General features: G+C 41.7%; 2 protein-coding genes across 2 annotated transcripts; one reads left to right on the top strand and one right to left on the bottom strand.

The window, feature by feature from the left end:
- Positions 1–534: 534 nt before the first annotated feature.
- Positions 535–4680, bottom strand: pnpo (pyridoxamine 5'-phosphate oxidase). The gene is made up of 7 exons (XM_080789100.1): positions 4516–4680; positions 3455–3579; positions 3276–3375; positions 3049–3102; positions 2706–2834; positions 2014–2084; positions 535–1886 (listed from the first exon to the last, which is right to left on the bottom strand). The coding sequence occupies exons 1-7, from the start codon at positions 4558–4560 to the stop codon at positions 1721–1723; spliced, it is 690 nt and encodes a 229-aa protein (XP_080645226.1). The 5' UTR covers positions 4561–4680; the 3' UTR covers positions 535–1720.
- Positions 4681–4811: 131 nt separating this feature from the next.
- Positions 4812–12229, top strand: mrpl10 (mitochondrial ribosomal protein L10). Its single transcript, XM_080788913.1, has 5 exons — positions 4812–5086; positions 6401–6570; positions 7560–7724; positions 9573–9717; positions 11503–12229. Exons 1-5 carry the CDS (start codon positions 5047–5049, stop codon positions 11742–11744), a joined length of 762 nt encoding a protein of 253 aa, XP_080645039.1. The 5' UTR covers positions 4812–5046; the 3' UTR covers positions 11745–12229.
- The last annotated feature ends 447 nt before the right edge of the window (positions 12230–12676 follow it).

Here is a 12676-nt window from a genome sequence, read left to right as displayed (position 1 = left end):
TGCTAGGTTCTACATTACATTAGATTAGAATATGAATGAGACATTCCGCATCATGTGACTCCAGGTGTGGGACCGTTCCATTACAGTTGGTATTAAAGTGCGTAAAAATATTTAGTCTTTTGTTCAGTCAATTCCAGAGGTTTTCAAACTGTGAGGCAGGCCTCCCCAGGACAGGGGCTGGGCAAAGATGATTTGGTATCATCTATAAATAAAGAAAAGGTTTGGCCAAATCCACCATCATGTAGCCATGTGGTGTTTTTTTTGGCATGCAGCCTACAATAAACAAAAATGTAATATGGTTTAATTATGTAAGAGATTCTCAGTGGGTAAAGCTCAAAGCAGCAATGATATAAATAGTAATGCCATATTAATGTGGGTGGGGGGGGTAGAACTCTGAGCTCTGTAGAGAGGTCCACCACAAAATACTTTGAAATGCTCTATTCCTTGAGTCTGGAAGGTATTTTGCCCTCATCTACAGGCCGTCAGGTGTTGCACTACTGACATCTACTGGCAAGAAGGGAACCTAGTCTTGAATTAGAAATATAAATTTATTATTGAGACATTTTCACATTTGACAAGTGCCACTGAAAATTGAACAAATGCAATTTCCTTCAATCAGTGGACTATAAAAAAAAACATAACATCATCTACATTCATTCATTAAACTGCATTGTACACTGAAGAAACATGGCACAAATAACACTAGCTCTTTTAATCTCTCTGTTAAAAGGCATTTGGATGCACGCCGTTGCATGGACATAGATTTAAGAGTGAGCTAGGGTGAATTGAAAAACAATAAAGAGAAAAATCAGGCCACTTAAATACACATCTTGAAATGCAAGGCTATTCAACTACTATATTATGCTGAATGCACGATTGAAAAAAGGAACTGTGCTTTTTCATGGCACCAGACACAGCTTCCAGAGGTCAACAGCATTACTGATGAATGACCCATTTAACTGTCAATCATTTATCTGCCAGCAAGTGGATAGACTTTGCTCACCTGTGGCAGACAGTGCATGTCACATATTATGAATTTTGTGCATATTCATATACAACAGAAAGTTGCTGGTTCCTAGGTTGTACTACTGTACATAGGCTGCACCACTACCATTACCCATGGTTACCATGGAAACAAACACAGAAATCCTGCAATACATCACTATGGTTCTGTTTGGTTGAAAAAAAACATCACATTTGACTAGTTACGCTAAATCCCATATATATATATATATATATAGGCCTATTCATAGTTACTCCGGTTTTAGGTGATACGGTGACGACCGAAAACTACAACATCAACTACAACGTCATGCCACGGTGGTAAGCGACTCGCTCACCTAAACACATCTCTCTGTTTTTACGAATCACCGTTTCAGTGGTCACCTTATCACCTAAAACGTAAGTAAAGTATGAATAGGCCTTAAGTCAACATCAAGGTGATTCTCACACACACACACACACACACACACACACACACACACACACACACACACACGCAAAATTGTATCTCTAGTCTCCACCACATACAGTATAAAAACAGCCAATTCATCTCTGCAGAAGTGTTACAAGTTACAATGCTGGACTAATTTGAATAAATAAAACATGTAAATATAATATATTACATCTGCAGTGATTGGAGGTGGTCTCCGTACTCTTCCATTGAGACATTTAAACCCTCGCCTTTTTATTTTTTATTACTTACAGACTGTAGCTTTAATCAAGGGGAGAGTCGCTGGTATACCCAGCCACCCTCTGCAGGGTGCTTAAAGTCTTCCTCCATCAACTCTCCATTCTGGGGCTTTGTGAAAACGATGCGGTCATGAAGCCTGTTGGTTTGACCCTGCCAAAACTCCATATGGTATGGCTTTAAAATATAGCCGCCCCTGTGCCAAAGGAATGCAACGACACACAGACACTCAGTACATTATGTATACGTAAGTTGACCACATTAACGCGTGACGGTGACGACTTCTACTAGTACCGGTACAATGAGCAGAATCTTGTACTCACCAATAATCAGGCATGGGCACATCTGTATCCTTGTACCGTTCCTCCAGTTCTGCATTTTTCTGCCTCAGGTACTGTGAGAAAGAATTCTGTAAAATCACTCAAGCCAGTGCCACAGGCTTCCTTTCACAAAGACACATTTTAATCCCAGACATTTCCCTATTTCCCTATCTGTCACAGGGACACGTATACATCAGTGGTTCCCAAACTGGGGGTAGGGACCTCCAGGAGGGTCCCTGAATTATTTTGTTTTATTTACATTAATTACATTGTTTTATCACTCAACAGTAAACAAACCAACATACAGTATACATGTATACAGGATATCTGCACATTTCTAAAGTGACAATTGAATGACTTAAGACTTTTTAAATACCAAATTGGCCAAATTGTCAAATAAATAATACTTAAGAGGCAAACATTGTGAAAATAGCCAATGTACAAGCTCACAACGCCTTTGCAGTGTGGCGTTGTGAGCTTGCAGTTCAGCTATTTTCACAATATTTGAGTCAAACTAAATGTAATGCCTACAATTCCAAGTGCTTGTCAGGGTGGGGGGGTCCCCATATCAAATATGATTATTTTGGTGGGTCGTGGCCTGAAAGGTTTGGGAACCCTTGGTCTACATCAGAATTCTGTGTGCTGGAAATTGCAAAAATAAATAAAAGAGATGATGTACTCGTTTTGGCTCTTACATCTCTGTTAGGAACCGCAGTGCTTTGTCTGCTGACGACAGCCCCGATCTGGCTACTCTTAGGCCGGGAGTGGAAATAATCACAGGAATTCTTGTATGGGATGCGCTCCACGTTGCCTTCGATGCGAATCTGTAGGCATACAAATTAAATGTGCAAGACCATTATCGACCCAGCGGCCGTTTTGCTCCTATGTCGCACATGGGGAGTGGGACTGTGGGGTCAATGGTGTCCGGACATAGCTATGTGCGAGTGTGAGTGACTAAATGGAAATTCATTGACATTATTGTTAGCATGACATACATTGTAAAGATAGAATATGACAGGCCAGCACAGCTGTACCTACCTGTCTGTTCATGGGTTCCCAGTAAAAGACAAGACAGGCATAAGGGTTGCTCTCCTAGTGGACACAAAAGTTTGTTAAAAAAAACCCTCTAAATGATAGAGAGAGAAAGCGAGAGAGAATGAGATAGATAGAGAGAAAGAAAGGGAGGGACAGACAGACAGACAGACAGACAGACAGACAGACAGACAGACAGACAGACAGACAGACAGGATAAAGATGTTACTGACCAGCTCACCCCCCTTTCGACTCTCATAGTTGGTAAAGAAGCGGAAGCCTTCGTTGCTGTAACCTTTCAGCAGCACCATACGTGCAGAAGGAAGCCCATCCCTTTAAAGAAATGCAATAATGCTGACACTGAAAATGAGAAAATAAAGTGACATTCACTGGCAAAGCTGCTGGTACTAACTTAGTGGCTGTGGCAATGCACATGGCATTTGGCTCTCCAATTTCAGGGCACTGTGTGGCAAGGTCAAACCAATCACCAAACTGCTTGATTGGGTCCAGGGAAGTGAGGTGATTCTCCTCAAAGCACTGTGAATTGAAATAATTACCAGATGAGTGCACAGAAACACACACAGATCATCACTGTGAAGACCGTAGTATCACCACAGACCACATCAGTCAATCTTATCTATAAATGCTGCACCACGTCTGTGTGAATTGCGGTACTAAAAAATCCTGTGTCGGAATGGCGGTACTTTTGAAAAACCGCCATTCCGACAATTAGAAACCAATGTCGGAGTGGCGGGATGTCGAAATGGAAGGCTGATCCCGTCTGGGTTTACAGTACCTATGTGCGTACGTCTGTAATCCACACAACTTGAGAACCGTTCGCCCCACCGACTTAAAATTTGACCCACACGTTCCACACCACCACAGGGAGTGCAGTGCCCGGTGTCGAGTCTGTCAGATAGCCGGTTGTCCAGTACCAGCACAAAAGCCTCTTCCCAGGATCCGGAAAATTGATCACACCTGATCACCTCTAGATCTCCATATTTGAAGGTGGCCTGTTCTACTTCTAACATCTGCATAGACTCCATATTTGGGCATGCCTGACAAAGAGGGTATAAAAGGGAGTAAGTGACACAGAGTCAGAATAACTTGGGGGGGCATTTCCAACCTGCATCGTTCCAAATATGCCAGTGCCCAATGTGAATGGGCACCTGCACCTCTCTAGTCAGTTAAATATGACGTTATTGGTTTCTGCTATTTATTTCTTCTCTGCTGGTTAGATGAGGCAGTGCAACTCCCATTCTTCTAGCAAGGCTGATATTCCCTTAGGCTGCATGCATTTAATGCATTCAATGATCAATCATGTATCTACAGCCATTCATATACAAAGTAATTTGCATGTCATTTGCTAGACAAGCTGCCCACTGGACGCAAGTGACCAAAGGTTAACTCATAGGGATAGGGTTAACTGAGGATAGAAATGATAATGCAACAAAGTCGACTCAATATACTCACTTCCTCGTCTCCTTTGTATTTTTTCCTCATACCACTGAGATCCATGGCTGTAGTATCACTCGTTGATGTTGTGCAAAACCGAAAATGGGAAATAATTTGACGACGAGCTGCCAAAGAAGCAGGATATGGTGCACTTCTCCTCAATATTTGATTCCTCAAAACACAACTGAGTGTGCGTCTCATGCTTGTTGTACAACGTCACGCACCAAATGATGTGCGACGTCACCGCGCAGCCTTGTCCTGCCCAGAGCCTACGGTCCTGCCTTACGTAAAATATGACACAAAATGTGTTTTGTGCAACTAAATATAGGCCTACACATATTACTACATGACGTATTGTAAATGTATATCATATTGTCACGTTTTAGTTTGCGTATAAGAAGAATGCGTAGAAGAGGCACAACGATCTGATTCCGATCATATATTCCGGGGTAGAAATACACAGAAAGCGATTTAAGTCATCGATTATTAGCACAACACGTCAACGATGATACCGGCACGCGCGGTCACGTGTTGTTCACCCTGACAAAGATGGCGGCGACCTTGTGTGGAAGGCTGTTCCCTAAACAAGGTAAATATACGGTTTCATAATGACATATTTTACATGTAGGCAAGTGATTAAAAAAAGTATGATCGAGGTCATTTTATAGAACGCTTGTATGTGTTATAAAATATGAGTTCACTTTACTAATAAATTGCTATTTCTCTTAGATATCTGATAGCTCATGGTAGACAGGGATACATCATGGTTTATGGTAGCCCCGCAAGCAGAACCCGAATGTAGTAAAGTTTCTGACACTTTTATGACTTTACTGCATTGGGTCCTGCTTCACGTGGGGCTGTCGCCAGTTACGCACAAACAAATACAATGTAAACACGCCATGAGACGGACTTCTGCGCGCTTTTACCATGGTTATTCATGTATTGACTTACGAATGTGCGAACTATAAGTACCTTACATACCATACCGACACATCTCCTGTGTCGCGGAAGCCGTTAAGTATTTTTAATCCATGATTGATTAAAAATGTCGCTTCTTCCTACCTTGTTTATTGACACCTCATTGTACCGCCTATCTGGCTAGCTAGTGGTGCTACAGCTATGACGGAGCAGATCAAAGGCAGGGACATAGCCCGCAAAGCCAACCGCACATCGGGAGGCGGTACAATAAACGGTAAATAAACAAGAAGAAATCAAAGCGACATTTTTAATCAAACATGGATTAAAAATACTTAACGGCTTCCGCGACACAGGAGATTTTATCAGAGGTATGTAAGGTACTTATAGTTCGCACATCCGTAAACAAACACAATAAAAAGCGTCGTAATACCGCGCCGATCGACTAAACTATGAGTTTGTGTATATCCGCGTCCCAACAATCGCATTGAAAAATCTTAGCGTGACCAGGAACCCTACGGGTCAGCCCGGTTCGGTTCGGATTGGGCTGACCCAGGGGGTTCCGAGAGGGGCTAGGTTTATGGCTACATGTACACATCCATGTAAACAAGCTACTTACAATATCAAAGTAAAGCGAAACAATATTGTATCAGTTGGAGGAGGGTTTGTGTATTCTACCCATATGTTTAACCACATGCATGCATGGGCATTTATTAGCTCCAGGGTCCATTCCACAACTCTTAATGCCTTTGCAAAAGGCATTAGAGCTATGGATCAGAGCTAGGCATTTATGTGCTTTGTGCTTGTGTTCTCAAAGCCATGACATCACCTGATTGACCCAGGGCATTATTGTCATTATAACACTTTGAGATGTTGCAGTTTTCCTTATCTGTGCGTTAAACGCAAGAAAATATACCAAAAATGTCCTATAACCACCAAATTGTAACTACAGTATAAAACCTAAAATGTATGATTTCTCACTTTTTAGGATGGCTGCCCCTAACACAGAGTGTGCGGCCCATGTCCAAGGCTGTGACTCGACACAAAAAGCCCATGCACATTTTAAAACAAAAGTTGATGGCTGTCACTCAATACATTCCCCCTAAACCACCTATTCCCCGGGGTGCTTATCCACCCAAAATCATAACAGTTAAAGAGGTAAGTAGTTTGAGATCTTCAGTTTCTTTTAATGTTTCAGTTTGATGTGTGAATACAGTTGTGTAAGTTTAATAAGGCTTTACGGCAGGATTGAGTAGTTCACAGTAAGAGAATCGGGTGCACGGTTCTGGTAGCGGTATGTGCTGGTATTGCTGGTATTCCATTCTATAGACTATATAGAATGGAATACCAGCATTCAGTTTTGATCCATTTAGGATTCTTTGTTTATTTAGAGTTCTGCCCCCAGCAGCAGCAACAACCAACGGTTCGGCCCTTCGGCCTTCGTCAGCGTGAATGACAAACAAAGGATTAAGGAAATTTACACTGTTTAAACAACCTAACCTGTCTAATTTTGAAATATCTAAATGGTAAATGGTACACAGATGGCGGAGGAAACCATGCAAGGCACCAACCTGCACATCGGGAGCAATTAGGGGCGCATGCCTCTGATTGGCCTACCGACACTGCCGGCCTTACCAGAGTCTGCCACGAGGTTACTCCGAGATGGGAAATAAATAAATAATAGTATACAAGTACGATATAATACAAGAGAATGACCGCTTGGTCCGCACGACAGTAACTTAACTTATGTTTTGGAGAAGAGGCAAACTAATCTATTGTTTATGCCGTTTATTTTATGTGTACAGTGTAACACTTTAATTTAGAACGCACCCAAATCAAATCATACAAATACGTGTTCAATCATTCAATCAAAGCAAACGGCATAAACAATATTAGTTTGCCTCTTCTTATTCTCCAAAATAAAAGTTACTTTCATGTGTGCCAAACTGTCATTCTCTTGTACTTGTATTATTTCCCACCACGGAGTAACCTCGCGTCTCGGAGGACTGTACAGTCTGGCAAGACGGGCAGTGTCGGTAGGTCAATCAGAGGCAGGCAGGGCGTTACCATGTCTATGAGCCACTCCCTCCCCTGTACAATTCTGTCTTCTCTAATAAAATTGACTCTAACTTCTGTTCTGTCTGTAGGAAACTGGCCTGATGTTGCTTTTAAAGAAGGAAGTAAAGACTGTATTTCAGGACTGCAAGATGATTGCTGCTGTCCAAAATAATTCCATCAATGCTGAAGACATGTTAATACTCAAGCGCAGACTTCATAAACATGGAATCACCATCAAGTTCATCCCCAATGAGGTACATCTTCCTTGCCCATAGCTATTTAGAACATGGCATGCAAAAGTCACAGAGGTGGATAGGCGCAGGTGTCCAATTCACTAGCCATTTGTACTAATCCACATTTAGCTTTTCACAATTTTTTGCTGTTGCCTGGTGTAACCTCTCTCAGGCACGCTCGCACACACACCTACATCTGAGTCATGTATTTGATCGAGAACAATATGTTTCAGTAAATTATATAGTATCAGGCAGGGCAACACTATTGTCTGGAGTCCCCCAGGGGTCGATTTTGGGTCCCTTATTATTTATTCTTTATAGTAATGATTTGCCTTCTGTACCTACTTTTCACAGGTGACACCAGTTTAATTATAACACACTGACATTAATTTCCTCATATCTGAGGTGAACAAAGGCATGGAACACATTTCTATGTGGTTCCACTTCCAACTAAGCAAATAAGTTATCCTGTAAAAAAGTTAAATGTTATTGTCTTTGGTGGAAAAAACTAATTTTGTACAGAAACAAATTACTATTAATGATATTGAGAAAAGTTTCCTCTGTAAAATTCTTAGGAGTTTTAGTAGATGAGAAACTCTGGAGAAGCTGGAAAGAACACATCAATCTAGTTTCTAAAAAAGTTTCTAGATCGCTTGGTGTCATCAGGAAAATTAGTGGTCTAGTGACTGCTTACTTTATATTACTGCTTTATTTACTCACTCTGCTCCACTTTTCAAAACGACTCTAGGTCTCGACCACTCTGCTCCACTTTTCAAAAAGCTAAAATTACTTTCTGTTTTCCAGATCAACATACATACCCCCAACTCCATTCCCAAGCCTTTTAGTAATTACTTTCAAACAAATTCTCAAATACACAAATACAACACTAGACAGGCACCCCCCCCCCCCCCCCCCCCGGATGATATCTTACGTCATGTTGTAGTCATTGTTTGCAGTCAGTGTTTTGTAGTCATCAGGCCGGAACCCTCAAACCAGAACTTTCTTTCCCTTAAACTGGAAGAATAATACCTTCCCAATAAAAGGGTGACTCGCTCTCTCGTAGCCTGCGATGAGAATAGAATTTGCCCGTGGGATAACAAAGGTATACAGGTGCTAAATAGTCTCTGTCTCTGGAAAGCACACTCACATTTATATTTATTTTGTATTTTAGAAACCCTTTTTCCCCTCGCTGTATATGTTTCTTTTCCCTTTTTACCTCCTTTATGATGAATTCCTGTTCTCTCTTTCTTTGGCTATATAGAAGTGTCTATTTGTACGTCTCTAAATGTTTTGATGAATTGAACAAGGTGGACCCTCTTGTAAACAAGTGTAATGCTTTATTGGGTCGTCCACTCACAGTTAACAGTCTTTGTAATGAGTTGTGCTTGAAATGTACTGTAATTCTGCAAACTGTTAATAAATATATCAATCAATCAAAGTGAAACTATGCTTTTATTGGGAAGGTATTATTCTTCCGGTTTGAGTGAAAGGAACTTCTGGTTTGAGGGTTCCGGCCTGATGACTACAAAACAATAGCTAGAACATGACGTAAGATATTATCCGCTTCCGACCGGATCACACAGCAATTTAGTAATCAGGCCAGGCTTTCCTCTGAGGTGGAAATCCTGGTGACGCGAGGTTAGTCATGGTCTGTTTTCTATTAAATACAGAGGTACTACACTCTGGGACAAATACTCAACTGGCTTACAACTAAGAACAAATTGAGGGTTCTTCTGATGGACCAAATCTCTTAATAATTGTGTTTTTATTTTTGTATTATCTCTTCTCTAATCAGGTCTTAGATTACCATGTATTTTAATCATGTTGTAGATCTTTTATTTTTTTAAATGTTCATTGTGTTATTTTCAGGTAATGAGGCCGTTTCTCCAAAACAGCATATACTGCAACTTGTTGCCTCTCTTCATCGGCCACACAGTGTTGGTCGTCAGTAAAGAGCCAAAAGCAAAGGAACTGCTGCTGACACTGAAAGGCAGCCCTCAGATGGTTCTACTAGGTATGTACTGTATGTCACAGAATCTCTACAGAATCCCCTACCATGTGTGCATCTGTTACACTTTATTTTAACCACTATCAACCTGGCATCCTTTATTTTGTAAAAATAAACTCCTAAAAAAGTTCGGAAACTTAGGTTTGTTCGATTATTTCTCCCCTCAATAACACCAATTGGTATTTTATATCATTCTCATTGATGGTCACCTTTACCACAAGGTTAACTTGTAACTTGTAAGGAACATGTGGGTATCGCTTATGTTGGTAGTGGTTTTTACCAGGGCTGACACCAAATAATGCTGCCACTCTTAGACTCCGTAACGGAACACCAGTTTCCACTTGCCCTATTTTGGCAGTGTTGCTGCTTTGAGCACAACAAAGTTGCAGGACCCATGCTCAGGTGCCAGTCACGCCTTGACTGGCACACACCCGCCAGCCAGCAGGTGTGTGCTGGCAGGTCGCCAGTACAGTCCTTTTTTTGTTGTCAACATCTGCTACTTGCAGTCACGGCCAGTCTTGCCAAAACAAATATAGTTCATACTTCATATCCGTAATTCATGGAACTCCATTGTTGTCTAAGAAAATGTTAAGAATAAGTCGGAGAGTCTGTACTGTTGATTAGGTTAGCATAATTCATAATTGCATTGTAATGTTTCCTGGAACAATTTTGAGTCACAGATGGTTTTCATTGTCCATCCCTGTGCCTGCACATTGCCATTTTGACATTTTGAAAGCTCCTGCATTTGCTTTATAAAGTTGTTCCATGCAGGAAAAACAAACAATGCCCAGGTTTGTTTTGCCCAAACCAAACAGTACGGCTCTGGGACTTGTTTGAACTCTTTTATGGACAATAATAAAGTTCTATTGGGCACCCGCTAGCCAAATGGTCCAGGCGCATGCCACATATAGGCTTTGGCCTATATGACGTTCATGACGACCTTTGCTGCATGTCTCTCCCCTTCTCTCCTGTCAATCTTCACTTGATACTCTCAATGAAGGCAGAAAAGCCAAAAAACGAATCTTCTATGACTGAATGTATTTGCTTTTCACCATACTGTAAGAAATACTGTAAGAAATGCTTTTGACCGTTTTGAAATTTCAATGGCTACATTAACAATGGCAAAACTATTATCCTTTAACCATCAATATTAGTTACATCGTAGCATGAGTATTAATGTATTAGTCATTGCATTACTAGGCCTATGCCTGTTGGAAATGCATGCCCTCTGGTTAAGCTGTACCCGTCCGTATGTCTGTCCGTGTCCCTTTCATGCCCATATGTGGTTATCTCTGTGTCTGTCTACCTGCCTGTGTCCTTATGCTCATATATGGGCATATTCGTCAGATCGGCGTTCCGTACACAGATGTGTGTATGTTCATGAATCATTATTCACCATAAATATTTTTGTAAATCTCTATGGGCTTTTTTTGAGTTGAACTACAAAATGGCCACATGCCCTGTAACAGATATATATATATATATATATATAGTTTCCACCCTCCATTCTAAAGTGAATCATCAGACCTTGAAGAACGTAGGCAAAAGGTTGGCTCACAATATCTTGAAAAAGAGCAAGAGCTGAGCACTGACTTTCTCAGCAGTCACAATAGGTGAACATTTGTGAGAATAGAAGATTTGGTGCAGAGAGAAGAAAGGGGGGACCAACTAGGGGGGGGGGGGGGGGGGTGTCTAGTTGGCACTGCCGCTACCGGTCAACAAATTCTAAAGGGTTTAAGTCTGGATCAAGGTGTCACAGTGCCACTAATCTCCCCCGTCCTGTCCCAACAGGAGCCTGCGTCGAGAACACGTTGCTGAGTCCAGAGGGGCTGCTGAGCTACTCCAGGCTGCCATCGGTCTCCGTGGTGCAGGGAGAGCTGGTGAGCGGCCTCACCATGCTCACCTCGCGGACAGCCGCCCTGCTGCAGCGGCACCCGGCTCACCTGTCGGCCCTGCTGCAGCAGTACGTCAGACAGCAGAGCCCCGAGGCCGGCGGCGAGCAGGAAGCTCCCAAGGTGGAGGAGACTGTGTAGAGTTTCGGTCCTCCTCGGGAAGGTACCTGGAACTGTTGCCTAGGCAGCATCGTTGTGACGCAGAAGGAGGCCGACGCTGAGACGTGCATTTGGAATCGTCGTCACCTTGTTTTGACACCAGTGCTGCTGTCCCAGCTGAATTGTCAAGATTTGAGTCAGTCTTGTGCATTTGTGTGGGACGGCTTAATCCAGTCAAAGTCTTTGTGTGCAACCGACCGCATATAAGCACCTTGCTGGAACAACGATGGAGTCTGCAGACTTGACCTAATGCCCACTTTTATATCTGTTGTTCTTGCAACACTGTCTGTAGTACACTGCAAGAACAGTGGCAGGCGTTGACCCCTGCCACTGTTGAGTTCTTGCAGTGTACAGTGTTGCAAGAACTCCATCATTTCAGTGCCATTTGGATCCTGCTTGTTCATGATTTTGTTTTATTTAAGAAAGTAACTGTCATATTACAAATAAATGATATCCTGGTTACTGTCGTTCCATCACACAACTTTGTGATTATTTTATTTATCTAATGTTGTCCACTAGTAAAGGGATTTCGGTGACAATATTACAAATACTACTACTAGTAATATGTTTACCCGTTTTAGTTGATTAGCAAATTGTAGGTATATACATGCACACTCCACCATAAAATCCTTTTAACAATGTGCAGAGATGGCAGTGTTTTTTACTGCCCACATCTCTAAATTGAATAAACAAATCTATTGACTATAATTTATAGCCTATAGAAGAAATCAAATTGATCTAAAAACAATCTAATTTAATCCAGATGTATTTATTCCTGACTTCTAGGCTAAGCAAGACCATGTATGCAAAAACTACAAATCAGAACAAATTTCTTCTCACAAAATTAGGATCATTTGGAACCTTGTATGGATAAGTGCAGATGGCAGTGCTGCGTGCAACTGTGCAGCTGCCAG

The sequence above is a fragment of the Protomyctophum bolini genome (genome assembly GCF_963924005.1).
Source record: "Protomyctophum bolini genome assembly, chromosome: 18".
In the NCBI taxonomy this organism is placed as follows: domain Eukaryota; kingdom Metazoa; phylum Chordata; class Actinopteri; order Myctophiformes; family Myctophidae; genus Protomyctophum; species Protomyctophum bolini.
The sequence above is the reverse complement of the archived record's forward strand: the minus strand, read 5'-3'. Positions and strand labels throughout refer to the sequence as shown.